This window comes from Triticum aestivum, chromosome 6B, assembly GCF_018294505.1.
Source record: "Triticum aestivum cultivar Chinese Spring chromosome 6B, IWGSC CS RefSeq v2.1, whole genome shotgun sequence".
Lineage (NCBI taxonomy): Eukaryota > Viridiplantae > Streptophyta > Magnoliopsida > Poales > Poaceae > Triticum > Triticum aestivum.
In genome coordinates this window covers 199,075,415-199,087,101 of record NC_057810.1, presented here as the reverse complement: position 1 = coordinate 199,087,101, position 11,687 = coordinate 199,075,415, and the positions used below count along the sequence as shown (strand labels likewise).

At 44.3% G+C, this 11,687-nt stretch overlaps 1 protein-coding gene across 1 annotated transcript; it reads right to left on the bottom strand.

The window, feature by feature from the left end:
- Positions 1-7,619: 7,619 nt before the first annotated feature.
- LOC123133953 (uncharacterized) lies at positions 7,620-8,402 on the bottom strand. The gene has a single exon (XM_044553327.1). It carries the CDS (start codon positions 8,353-8,355, stop codon positions 7,708-7,710), a length of 648 nt encoding a protein of 215 aa, XP_044409262.1. The 5' UTR covers positions 8,356-8,402; the 3' UTR covers positions 7,620-7,707.
- Between the last annotated feature and the right edge of the window lie 3,285 nt (positions 8,403-11,687).

Here is an 11,687-nt window from a genome sequence, read left to right as displayed (position 1 = left end):
GATTTTGCGACAACTTCTCTCACATCCTATGGCCCACAGGTTCCTGGTTTCATTTCATCCAGTGGAAATGAAATGAAAACAGATTCCTGGGAGGATTTCATTTGGTGGGATTTGGATTCCAAATCCAATTTTCTTGTTTGGCTGTCGTGTGGATTTGTGAAATGAAATGATTGTCATGTTGTTTGGCTGCTATTTTGGCACCTTCCATTGGAGGAGGGCAGAGAAGCCGGTACTTGCACCGGCAAGAAGTAGTAGATCTGCTCGTCAGCCGGTGGCTGGACAGATTGCGGCCAAAAGGGAGCGAATTCCAATCCTTTCTGTGGAATTGTGAAATGAATTCTTATGATCAATTGCGGGACAGGCAAACACATTGTGTTTGGTATTCGTGAATGAACTCCCTGAATTATGGCCCAAATGACATGAGTCATAAGACTACTCAATGAATCTAGATATTAGATCTCCTTAAAAAAGGATTCTAGATACTATTGGCATATAAGTTGTCTGATCCCTTAGGAGTACCCCTTAATTAGCGCTAAAAACTTAACTGTTTTCCTTTTCTTTCTCTCTTCCTAACCAATTTGTCTCAACATTGTAGACGGGGGGGTCGAGCCCCATTTGCCTTCTCCTACAACGACCCTCCCCTTTTCCCCTCTCCCCTATTTGTCCACACCCCTTTTTTTCCGCCTTTTCTATTTTTTAAAACCAAACTTGTTGAATACTAGATATAGATTGAACATAGAAATAAATAGTACAAATTTAAAAATACACAATTTGAACCTAAAAATTATTCAAAGTACATAGTTTAAACAACGTCACAGATCTAATGTTTGCTATGATGAATTCAAAAATGATCCTAGATCGAGTAATTGTTGATGCACTTCTCGATCTCGAATTTGCCGATGCATCTTCAAAAAATGAGCAACATGCTCTGGCTCTTGTTGTAGGAGGTGTACATGGTCTCCATACTTTTCAAAATTAACATTATGTATACCCTCACCCCCACCCTTCAAAATCATGTTATGCAAGATAAAATAGCAAGTCATCATCTCTCACAATGTATCGAGATTCCATGTATCTGCAGGTCCATAAACAATATCCTAACAAGGTTGGAGCACTCAAAATGCCCTTTCTACATTCTTCCTAGCACCTTTTTGAATTGCAACAAAGTGAGTTTCTTTATTATGTTGGGGCTCAGAGATAGTCTTCACAATCGCGGCCTCAGCCTGCCCACCACTAAGTCTTTTAAACAATGAAGATCATTGAAGCACGTTGATGTCGTTGTGAGACCCTAGCATGTCAAAGAAAGGGTGCCAAATCCACAAGTCCTTATGATGTCACTGCTTTCAGTATCATGGTGGGATCTTTGGTATGACCTTGGTATTGCACGTGCAAACCTACCACACAAACAGTTCTTCCATTGCCAGCATACAATTGACGAAATCGAGCATACCGGGAAAGCCTCTTGCTTCTCCAAGTGCCGAAAGCTTTCGTGTGTTCTCAACATTTCGTTTTCTCGAGTACTCCGGCCAAAAGCTTTCCCGTGTTCTCAACATTTCGTTTTCTCGAGTACTCTGGTCCAAACACCTCCACCACCACGGCGGCAAATCCGACCATTCATTCAATGCATGTGCTCTCTGCCATCCAAACATACTCATCAATGGAATATGCAGCAGTGTCATATGCAATAATTCTCATAGCAGCAGTGCATTTCCGGAGAGGAGAATCCATTTACTCTAGTGCAGTAACCATCATTTTCCTTCACATCCTCCACTATGCGCGGGAACACATGGATGCTTGCGCATCCGTCAACTACGATGAAAGAAACCCTCATGATATATCGGGTTGGCTTTGAAATGATCGTTGTAGAGATCAACATGGCCCTTTGCCTTATTTCGATTAACAATTATCCTCCCCGATATCAAACCCTTGAAGTTGAGAACACTCTCCTCTTCCTTCTCCACTGCTTCGAGGATGCTCATCATCGTCATTGTCAACTTGCAGTCATCATCAACTTTGTTTGATGACGACGAATAAAATAACTCATTGTAAATAAACTCATCATCTGGGTCCATCGGGTGCCCCTATAAATTTGCAGCAAAAAGGGTCAAAATCTTTTCGGACATTCGGTCGAAAAGTTGTGTCAGGTGTATGGCGGCGGCTAGACGGACCAGGAGGTATCAGGGTATCGTCTGGGGCATCGACCGTGTCAGGGAATGTGACCTGATTGGGGTCAGGACCGAGGATGACGAGCAAGTCGGGTGGGGGGGGGGGTGCTCCGGGTGGCACGGGCTGGACATGACAGAGGAGAAGATGAGGAAGAGAGCATGCCGAATGTTGATTTGATGAGATTAGGGTGGGGCCGACGTATCAGGTCTGACGTGATAGACATGTCCGGATAGCTCCATATCTGTCCGGACTGGGTTTGGGACGGTCCTAATAATTGCAAATAAATGGAGGGCATTTGAAAAGGCATGTTGGGTCGATGTTATTTTATTGAACAGTGTCCGGACCAACATATGAGGTGGGTTTAAGGACTACCCTTGGACGTCACTAGTGCTAGCCGTTTAATATAGAGTAGATTGCAAAAAACCACCAAGCTGGGTCGAAGTTATCAATGCTTTAGAAAAAAACCCACCAGAGAACATGCATTTTGGTGGGTGTTTGATGAATATTTTCTTTGTAATTTACTCGTTAATATAATCTTGGTTCTGTCCACCCAGCGTCAATGGGAAAACATCATGACCTAGAGAAATGAAAATCTACGAACGACTTAGTTTTTACAATAAACTATCTAATTATCTGGAGACTAACACAACAATATTGGACATTCACCAAGTACTCGCCTTGTTAGATCAGCCCCCGTGCACATGTTTTCTGACCATTGTATTCTCGTGGAAAGCGATCTAAGCCATCAACCTGGGTTTGTGGAGCAGTTTTTTTTTGTTGTTGTTACTTTCCCTTCACCATTTGCATCATGTTAGTGCTGGTCGTTTTCATAACGTGGGGTGTACAAGATCCAACAGCCGTGCTTCTTTTTTCTTCGTTCAGCTTTTTTCCTCCTTCAACCATTTACTCCTCTCACAAAATAGACTTATCCAAATTGCAAATTCAGTCAACTTACATATAGCTATTGTGGTTGTAAAAAGATTGCTTCAATGCCTGGTGGTTTTCAAACGCTTGACTTAAACAAACACGATCCTTTTGTACACGATGAGACCAAGACATAACAACAATCTTTTTCTTCTGCATACGATGAGACCAAGACATAACGACAATTAATTAACGCTACTAGTAGAATGCCCGTGCGTTGCCACGGGCCAACAAATGAAATTGTGTAAACAATGCTCATTTTCCTCCCCAGAAACGAGCATATTGCACGCAATGTTCAACCACAACACAAATGCAAGCATATTCTTCTCTCTATTCTTACAAACATGACACACCCCTCTAGCCGCCCTTTCCCATTAAACTTGCCGTTCATCACCTTCTCTGTCCATACATCATTCACCCTCTCAATTTATTGCCCCTTAATTTTGCATGTAGCTTCCATGTCATTGTTTCGTTGTCTCGGACGGTACAAAAAAACCCTACCACGTCACCTTCTTCTAGATCTATTCCTAATCCAAGGAAGCTAAATCTAGTTGAATGACCGTGCGTTGCCCTGAAAAATAAAATTATCTATGAAAACACATATCATAATATCATTATATGGAGTTTGTACATCACATGCTTATGACTATGTTTCTCCAAGCATGCATTTCAATTTCCACCCTCACCAAAATATGTACTTACATGTGCTCCTTCAACCACACAAATACGTCTTATCCCCCCCTCCATGAAATTCGCTTTGCATCATTGTGTTGCACATGTGATATTTAAAAACAAGGAAGCGAGTGGTGTCATCAGCATTAGTCATCTACATTTGGCACTCGGGAAGAAGGCACAATTGGCTTCTCTGACCAGATTTGATTCTATCTAGGTGTTACTCTTCTATATTGACGAGTTCCGTCTGTGAAGCAAATTCTAGGCTTCCTCCTGTTCAACACAGGTATCAAATTTGAGATGCAAAACTTTAAGATGTACATGATTTCTTGCACAAATCCTCTTGCCGAATCATGGAGCTTCAAATTTTCTGTGGACAAAATCATCCGAGTGCAGTGTATTGCAATGCTCGAGTAATAAACATATACAACAAACTTTTGAGTCTATGAATTTATGATAGTGAGGAGTATAAACTATGAAACATAGATTGGAATCTCATGAGGTCAGTACAACTTAAATGAAGTTCCTAAAGAATATAAGTTGAAGATTTCGTAACATATCAGTTGGTATTTCAATGATAGTTGGACCATAAAGTTTGCAAGCTAGTTTCCCTTCTAAGAAGGGCCAAATACATTCCTTATAAACAGCTGGAACTCTATGTCCTTAGTAAGTTTCCCGAAAAAAGCGACACTTGCACCATCATGGATGTCCGAGTACTTCGCATGCTATTTCTCAAATAAGAATGCACTGGTAACTCTGATGTGCGATTCTTGATAGAGCTACCCACATTATATGATATACATTAAACATTTAGCAATTACATACATATCTTTCATGCAACTGGCTATTATATACCGTTCAACCACATACACGTTTCTGACTTTATCAAACTGATAGGCAAAAAAACACAGGATTTAAGATTTATTTGATGGACAAATTTGATATTACTACTACCAAGCATTATATGCAATTGATATTAATCCCAAACACTGAATATATATCTTTTGATAAAAAGATTGAATTCATAGTTACACACAAGATTCAAGTAGTTGATGATATATAGAGATCAACAGCGTGCCAAATTTAAATTGGGACTCATGAATTGAAATTCAACAACAAAATATTATATGTAGGAAAATAATTGAACCAAACCTTCATATATACGATGGTTTTGTGAAATGCAACAAGAATACACTCGTGACTCATAGCTAAATGCCCGTGCATTGCCACGGAGTTCTAAAAATATATGGAGGTTGCCATGGAGTTATAAATATATGTAGGATTCATAGGTCGGTATTGACTTGGGCGATAGGATGAGTTAATCGAAAGGAGGTCGGTTATAGGATGGGGTCAAAGAAAACCTAGGTAAAGATGATGCCAAATGCAGTCTGCAACCCATGTCAACCCATGCGCTAGAACTGGATAGCTATCTTCATGGACACAAATATACCATTGTTTGGTTCTATTCTCTTTTAGTTTGTAGAGTAAGAATTTGAATAATTTGAGTATCATTCTATCTCTCAATTGTTGAGAAATTGTGATCAAACCATGCAATGAAGGAACCAAATCAAAAGAAGTTTTCACTTGTGCTTTCTAGCCATTTAAAATAAGCATGTGGCATCAAATTATTTAATGGTGTGTCAGCCAATTCCATGATTTTCTAGAAGAGAGAGGCTCGCACTTCACAATATTCATAATTTCAAGGTATTAAAACCTTGCACACACACCTAAATTCAATAAAATATACGATAAATATATAAACAATTATACAATACACACTTGTGACACTATAAACAAATAACTTCAGTTCATGACAGCCTGATCATCCCAGGCCCAGCTTCCAGGGTTTCCACCCCTCCCACCATGTACGGCTCCCCCTCCCACCTCCGTTTTTTGTCTCCCCTCCCCTTTCGCAAAAGAAAACGGTTTTACCCATGCATGTTCACCGCTGGAAATAAGCCCCAACTCATGCATGCACATGCTTTAAAAAAAAGCCGGCCGACCCGAAAAGGAAATCTTGCCCACACACTCCGGAGGTGAGCTCGTCCAATCTTGCCACCACTCCATCTCCCCCGATTGTCGTTCTCCACCTTCCCAGCCCTCGCCACTTCACCTCCCCCATCCATGCACCGCTTTTGTAGGCAGCCCCTGTCATCGCCGCCTTCATCGATGGCCCCCTCGCCACCACCACAGCGTGATGCCTTGCCATCATCTCCATGCCCCCATCAGTTGCGTCCACCAATCAAATAGTGGGACCTACAAACAGATTATACACTAAAAACTTAGTACGCAAGATTAGTGCAAACCCAAACCAGATTCAGCGAACTAAACCAAATATAACTCCCAGGCAAAGAAGGGTACCTCCCCATCAGTTCCGTAGAGTCACACGATCGACAACATATACAGATTTCCGATCAGATGAGTAGACAATGTTGCGAACCTCCCCAGACCATTCTGCAAAGGGTTACAAAATGGTAGATAGAAAATAGGGATGCATTTCATGTCCTCGTAGAAAGGACATATAGATATAATATATATGTTCAGAAATTTACCTGGAGCATGTACATTTAGAATTTTGTTAGCAACTCACCTGTAGAAGGCATAAAAATTGAGGTCACCAGACACAAAATTAAAAAATACATACACATCATGTATGTTCACGATCATGTGAAGTGAAACAATTTTGAACAATAAACCGAAAAATGACGTGTTAAATTAGTCTACGTTCCCAGGAGGCCAAACAGAAATCAAAAGATGTGATGTTCAGTTTATTTATCTGATAGGAAATGCTCTCTAGTTATATTATTACAGTTATCAGTCTACAAACTGAAAGGCATTGTGCTATTCATGACAGTTCTCTTGAACTTCTGATGCAAGAATGCAAATTCGAATGACAAGAATAGACGGTGCCCCTTAATATAGACCCAAAATTAATTTAGTAAACCCATTGATCACAAGATTTTCCGACAGAAACACGATAGACTTCCCGACCTAGCCCTAGAACGGAACCCGTAACGTCCCCCGCCGCTCGGTCCCCAGCCCGCACTGTCGTGGGCGCCTCCCACACCGGCGGCATCCCTTCGGGGTCCCCAAGATGACGAGCGATCCGGCGCGGCGGAAAGGGCTGGCACTGAGGAGCAGCGACTCGGTCGGGAGCCTGGCCAGCGCCAGCGGCTCCCTCCATCATCGCCGCCCTCGGCCACATCCAACGCGGTCGTCGGCCACGAAGAGGCGGACGAGCCCGGCAGCAGGGTGTTGTCCCTCCCATCGCTTTCATGTTCGACTACTCTTCCTTGGATCGCCTACCACCACAGATGCAGGGATCCTCTTGACTCACACGCCGACCATGCCTCAACCAGCGAGCATCGGCGCATCGCTGGCGCGCTCCTCTGTGCTCTCCCTCCTCTCTTCCATGGTTGGCACAAGGGAGGGATGAGACGGGCAGGAGAGAGCCTCTTTATCTAGATCAGGCAGGGGTTAGGTTTGGAAAGAGTAAATCAGCTGGAGCGATTGAGGGAAGGAGATCGGAATGGAGCAGGGCGCGATTGAAGGGTATGGCAAGAAGAACTTTTTTGGAAAGCTTTGATTCTGGTGATAATTACCATATTCGAAATTTCCTTAGTTATAGCCTTACCATACATGGATTGATTTATTACTATAATTATCATATTTGAGATTTCTAAGTTTATAGCCTTACCATACGTGGATTAATTGTGATTGATTACCATAAATACGTTGGGTATTGTCGGCCAGACGAGAAAGAGAAAAACCGGTGGGAGGGGGGTGATGGGAGGTGGGACGAAGAAAAACCGGTTAAAAAAACCGGTTGAAAATAAACCGGTTGAAAGTGGGGGGACTATTCAACCAATTCATCCATTAAGAGTAGAGATAGAGAAACCATTGATCACGCTCTCCATAAAACGAACAAACAGCCAAGCCGGCCGATCAGAGCTTAGCGTGGTCGTGGCACTCCTGGCTTCGGATGTCCATGCTCGGGAATCCGACGACGACGTGGCAGTCGGAGTAGGCCACCACGCTGAGCTTGAACACGCCGAAGATGGCCACCCTCCCCTGGATCCTCGCGTTCGCGTCCAGCGGCAGCGTCCCGGCCTCGATGTCCTTGATCAGCTGCGCCATGTCCTTGGTGAAGCTGGCGGTGAGCACCGTCATGTCCAGCTGCACGGTCTCGTCCCCCCTGCCAGGGATGCGGCCGGGGTCGACCTGGGCGTCCCCGACGTGGGTGCCCCGGTACCAGAGCTCGGCGGTGGCGGAGGCGTAGGAGAAGGTGACCCTGTTGGGGTTGTGCACGGCCGCGGTGAGCTGCACGGTGAAGTTGGGCTGGGCGAGGCTGGGGACGGGGCCGACGAAGCGGGCGGAGAGCACGCGCGTGCTGGGGTCGCGCACGCGGAGCACGGTGAGGAAGAGGACCAGGAGGGTCACGCCCAGCAGCAGGAGCACGACGAGGGTGACCAGGGCGCAGATGCAACGGCAGCGGCGACGGCGTCTGCGCAGGCGGAGGTCGTCGTCGTCCAGGGGCTTGGCGTTGGGGGAGGGCGCGGTGTGGATCGGGAGGCTGCACGCCTGGGAGGCCATTGCCCAACGTTGGAGCCCTGCAAGAGATGATGAAATCGAAGGGGCTAATGATCTAGTTGGCGGTGCAAAGTGAGCGAGGGCGGGACAAACTATAACATGCAGATGCTGATATAATAAAATGAATGATTGGACTTGTTTGACGGTGGATGGTGCCGCACGGACATGAAGCCAGTGACATCCCCGTTGGACCAGCTAGCAGTGAGGCGCCGTCGCCGTGTATCTCTCCGCTGCTTTACATTGTTCACTTGGTTATTGTCATTCATAAACTAGGCAACAACCAGTGGCGTAGCCAGGGGGTGACCAGGATGGTCCATGGACCATCCTGGAATTTCTCCATAGCTTGTATATATTGTAGTGAAAAAATATTTCTTTAAAAATAAACAAATTTATGTAAATATTTTTATTGATGGAACACCCTGGTTTATTGGGCTGGCTACGTCACTGGCAACAACCAGTAATAAATATCTATATCTATCTATATCTGTATCTCTATCTGTATTTGTATCTCTATCTGTATCTGTATCTATATATATGCGTTTCCTTGACTTTCTTAATCAGTTCATCCATATTATATTTTTGATTTTCCAAGATTTTCTACTATTCGAAATGGTGCTACTTTTTGGGCAAAAATAGTTGTTGGAAAAAATAGTTTTCTGGGGGTTCCCGGGCTTGCTTGGACCAGGCTTTCTACAATAATTAAAAGAACAGTACATTTGTGGGGGATCTAACTAACAGTCGGAGCACCATCGTGCGAGGGACGCAGCAGCCGAGCTAGCTATTGCGCTGAATATGGATGAAAATGGAGCGGAATCTTTCCGCTTTTTCGGAGGAAAAAAAAAGGAAAATGGAAGTGGAAACAAAATTTTCCATCCGGAAACAAAAATGAAAACGAAATGACTTTTTCCCGATGAAACAAGCGGAGCTTTCGGTTTTGAATATGAGCACGTGGATATTTTGTAGCCCAAAAAACACACTATTAGGCCTTACATACAATGAGCAGAATGGCCCAGATGGCCAACCTTCTACAATACTACTATTACATAGAGCATGAGCACTTGTCTCTAAAAAAAAGAGCATGAACACATTAGCAAAATCCCTAATTGAGCATGCCGCCATGGCTGACATATCCTTAGCCATGATATATCCGGAAACTCAATTTGGCTCCCGGGAGCACGTGCTCCCGGGCCCAAAAATAAATTTTGAAATGTCAAAAAAATCAAGACAAAATTTTCATGTTTTCTAAGTCACATCCATGCTACCTGCAAATTTTAAGGCAAACAGATTAAGCATTTTGGCCTGTGCAAAAATCAAAAAAGTTGAGCACCAAATATTACCCCCAAGTAAGTTTTTTCCTGACAAAACATTGCTGCTCCGTTTCGCATGAAAATTGTTAAGCATGCTTGCGGCACTAACATGACCATCCACAAAAAAATTCAGATTTTTTTGAAAACATTTACTATTTTTTTCGCGTTAGTGTTCACCTGGGAGCATGTGCTCCTAGGAGCCAAACGCCCCTCCTATATCACAATATTTAGTAATCATCTTATCAGTTAAACTTCTTTGTTGGTTTCCTTGTTTTTCTGTCTATGGTTTAAGGGGCCTTTAGTTTGATGAACACCCCGCTTCCGTCTTCGTGTCCGTGTTATATTCGCTTCACTTTTGTTTTCGATAGTATTTGATTTCATATTTGTTTTCAGGGTTTCTGCATTCGTTTCTATTTTCATGGAAAAAAATATGAAGCAAATGTGGCAGTACGGTGGATGATGCCGCACGGTCACGGATCAACCCGGCAATCCGACCCATGGGCGACCGCGCCCATGGGCACCCGACCCGAATGGGTAGGGTATGTGTCGTCATCCTCACCCATAGGTAAGTCCGATGGGTAACCCGATTAGTCGTGGGTAGGATACGGGCATAAGGTCTTGCCCGTGGGTCACCCAATGGGTCGCCCGATTATATGACATGTGGGCCCTTCGGTGCACAAAATACACTAACCCCTATCATCCAATAGCCATCTATGCTGAAAAAACACTAATAAGAAGCACCACACCACGACCACAAAGATCACATTCACCGATATGAAAGTCCCTCTCCCCCCGCTCAAGGCCTTTGCTCAATTACTTGTTTGGCCCAAGGCCTCATGCAGCTAAAGGTCCGCTCCCTCAAGTCCATATATTGTGTTAAATTTTCAGCCCAACTTGCAATATGCAGCCCATGCAGCTAAAGGCTGCTGCTCAGGCAAAGGAACAGACTAGTTTAGTCCCACCTCGCGTAGAGAAGAAGAAGGAACCAGCTTGCTAGCTATATAAGAAGGTGTGACCTTTCCAGCTCTTCCTCACGGGTCGTAGCTGCCAGATGGGCGCACGCATGACAAGACGTGTACTATTTTTGAAGTATAAAAATAAAAACGATTATTTATTTCAAACCTGATGGGCACCCTAATGGGTCGGGTCATCCATCGGGTTCGGGCGTGTGTCTGCTTGTATACCCCCATGGGTAGGGTCGTGGGCAAAGGGTTAGACCCATTTACTTATTGAGCATGGGTTTGGTAGAGGTCGACCCGGTAAAACCCGATCCTGACTGCCAGGTTGAGTCACGGACATGAAGCCAATGACATCCCTGTTGGACCAGCTAGTAGCGTGGCGCCGTGTATGAGTGTATCTCTCAGCTGCTTATTGTTCACTTGATTAATCACTCATAAACTAGCTAGGCAACAATGTACGTTGTAAGTATAAATATTGCAACATGGCGTACTGAGTACATGATACGTGCGGTTACTTAATCAGTTTATTTGCATTTCATGGTTTTGGTCGCTCGATCGGCGCCCCCTTAAACGTATACTAGTGGTTGGGGCGCGCCCATGGCGCGCCGCCTGAGCAGAAGCTCGGCGGTGCCAGGTAGGACACGCCCCTTCCACTCTCCTATTTTGTACCAAGTGTGCTCAGTTCATGTATAATAGTACAAGTATCATAGAAACAATTGTAGTCAATGACGGCTGACACAATAGTATAAGTAGTTATTCAGTGACTTCTAACTACCTCAGATCCATTAATCAGGACACAAGTAGGGAAATATCAACAAAGAACAATCGGTAGCATAGTTTTATAACACAAAAAGCTACACTTGTGAAAAGAGAGCACATAGCAAATCAAAATCAGATGCCCGTATGACCTTGTCCATCAGGCTCAGGTCAAAAAGCTCGATCAACACGGGGTGGGCGTCCTCATGTCGGCAGTACCATTGGCTGTGTGGCGCTGGTTGGACATTGGCAAGGAGCCTTGGGGATCAGCCAGAACATGGCATGGACGGTGGCGTCAGTCCCGCCACCCTCG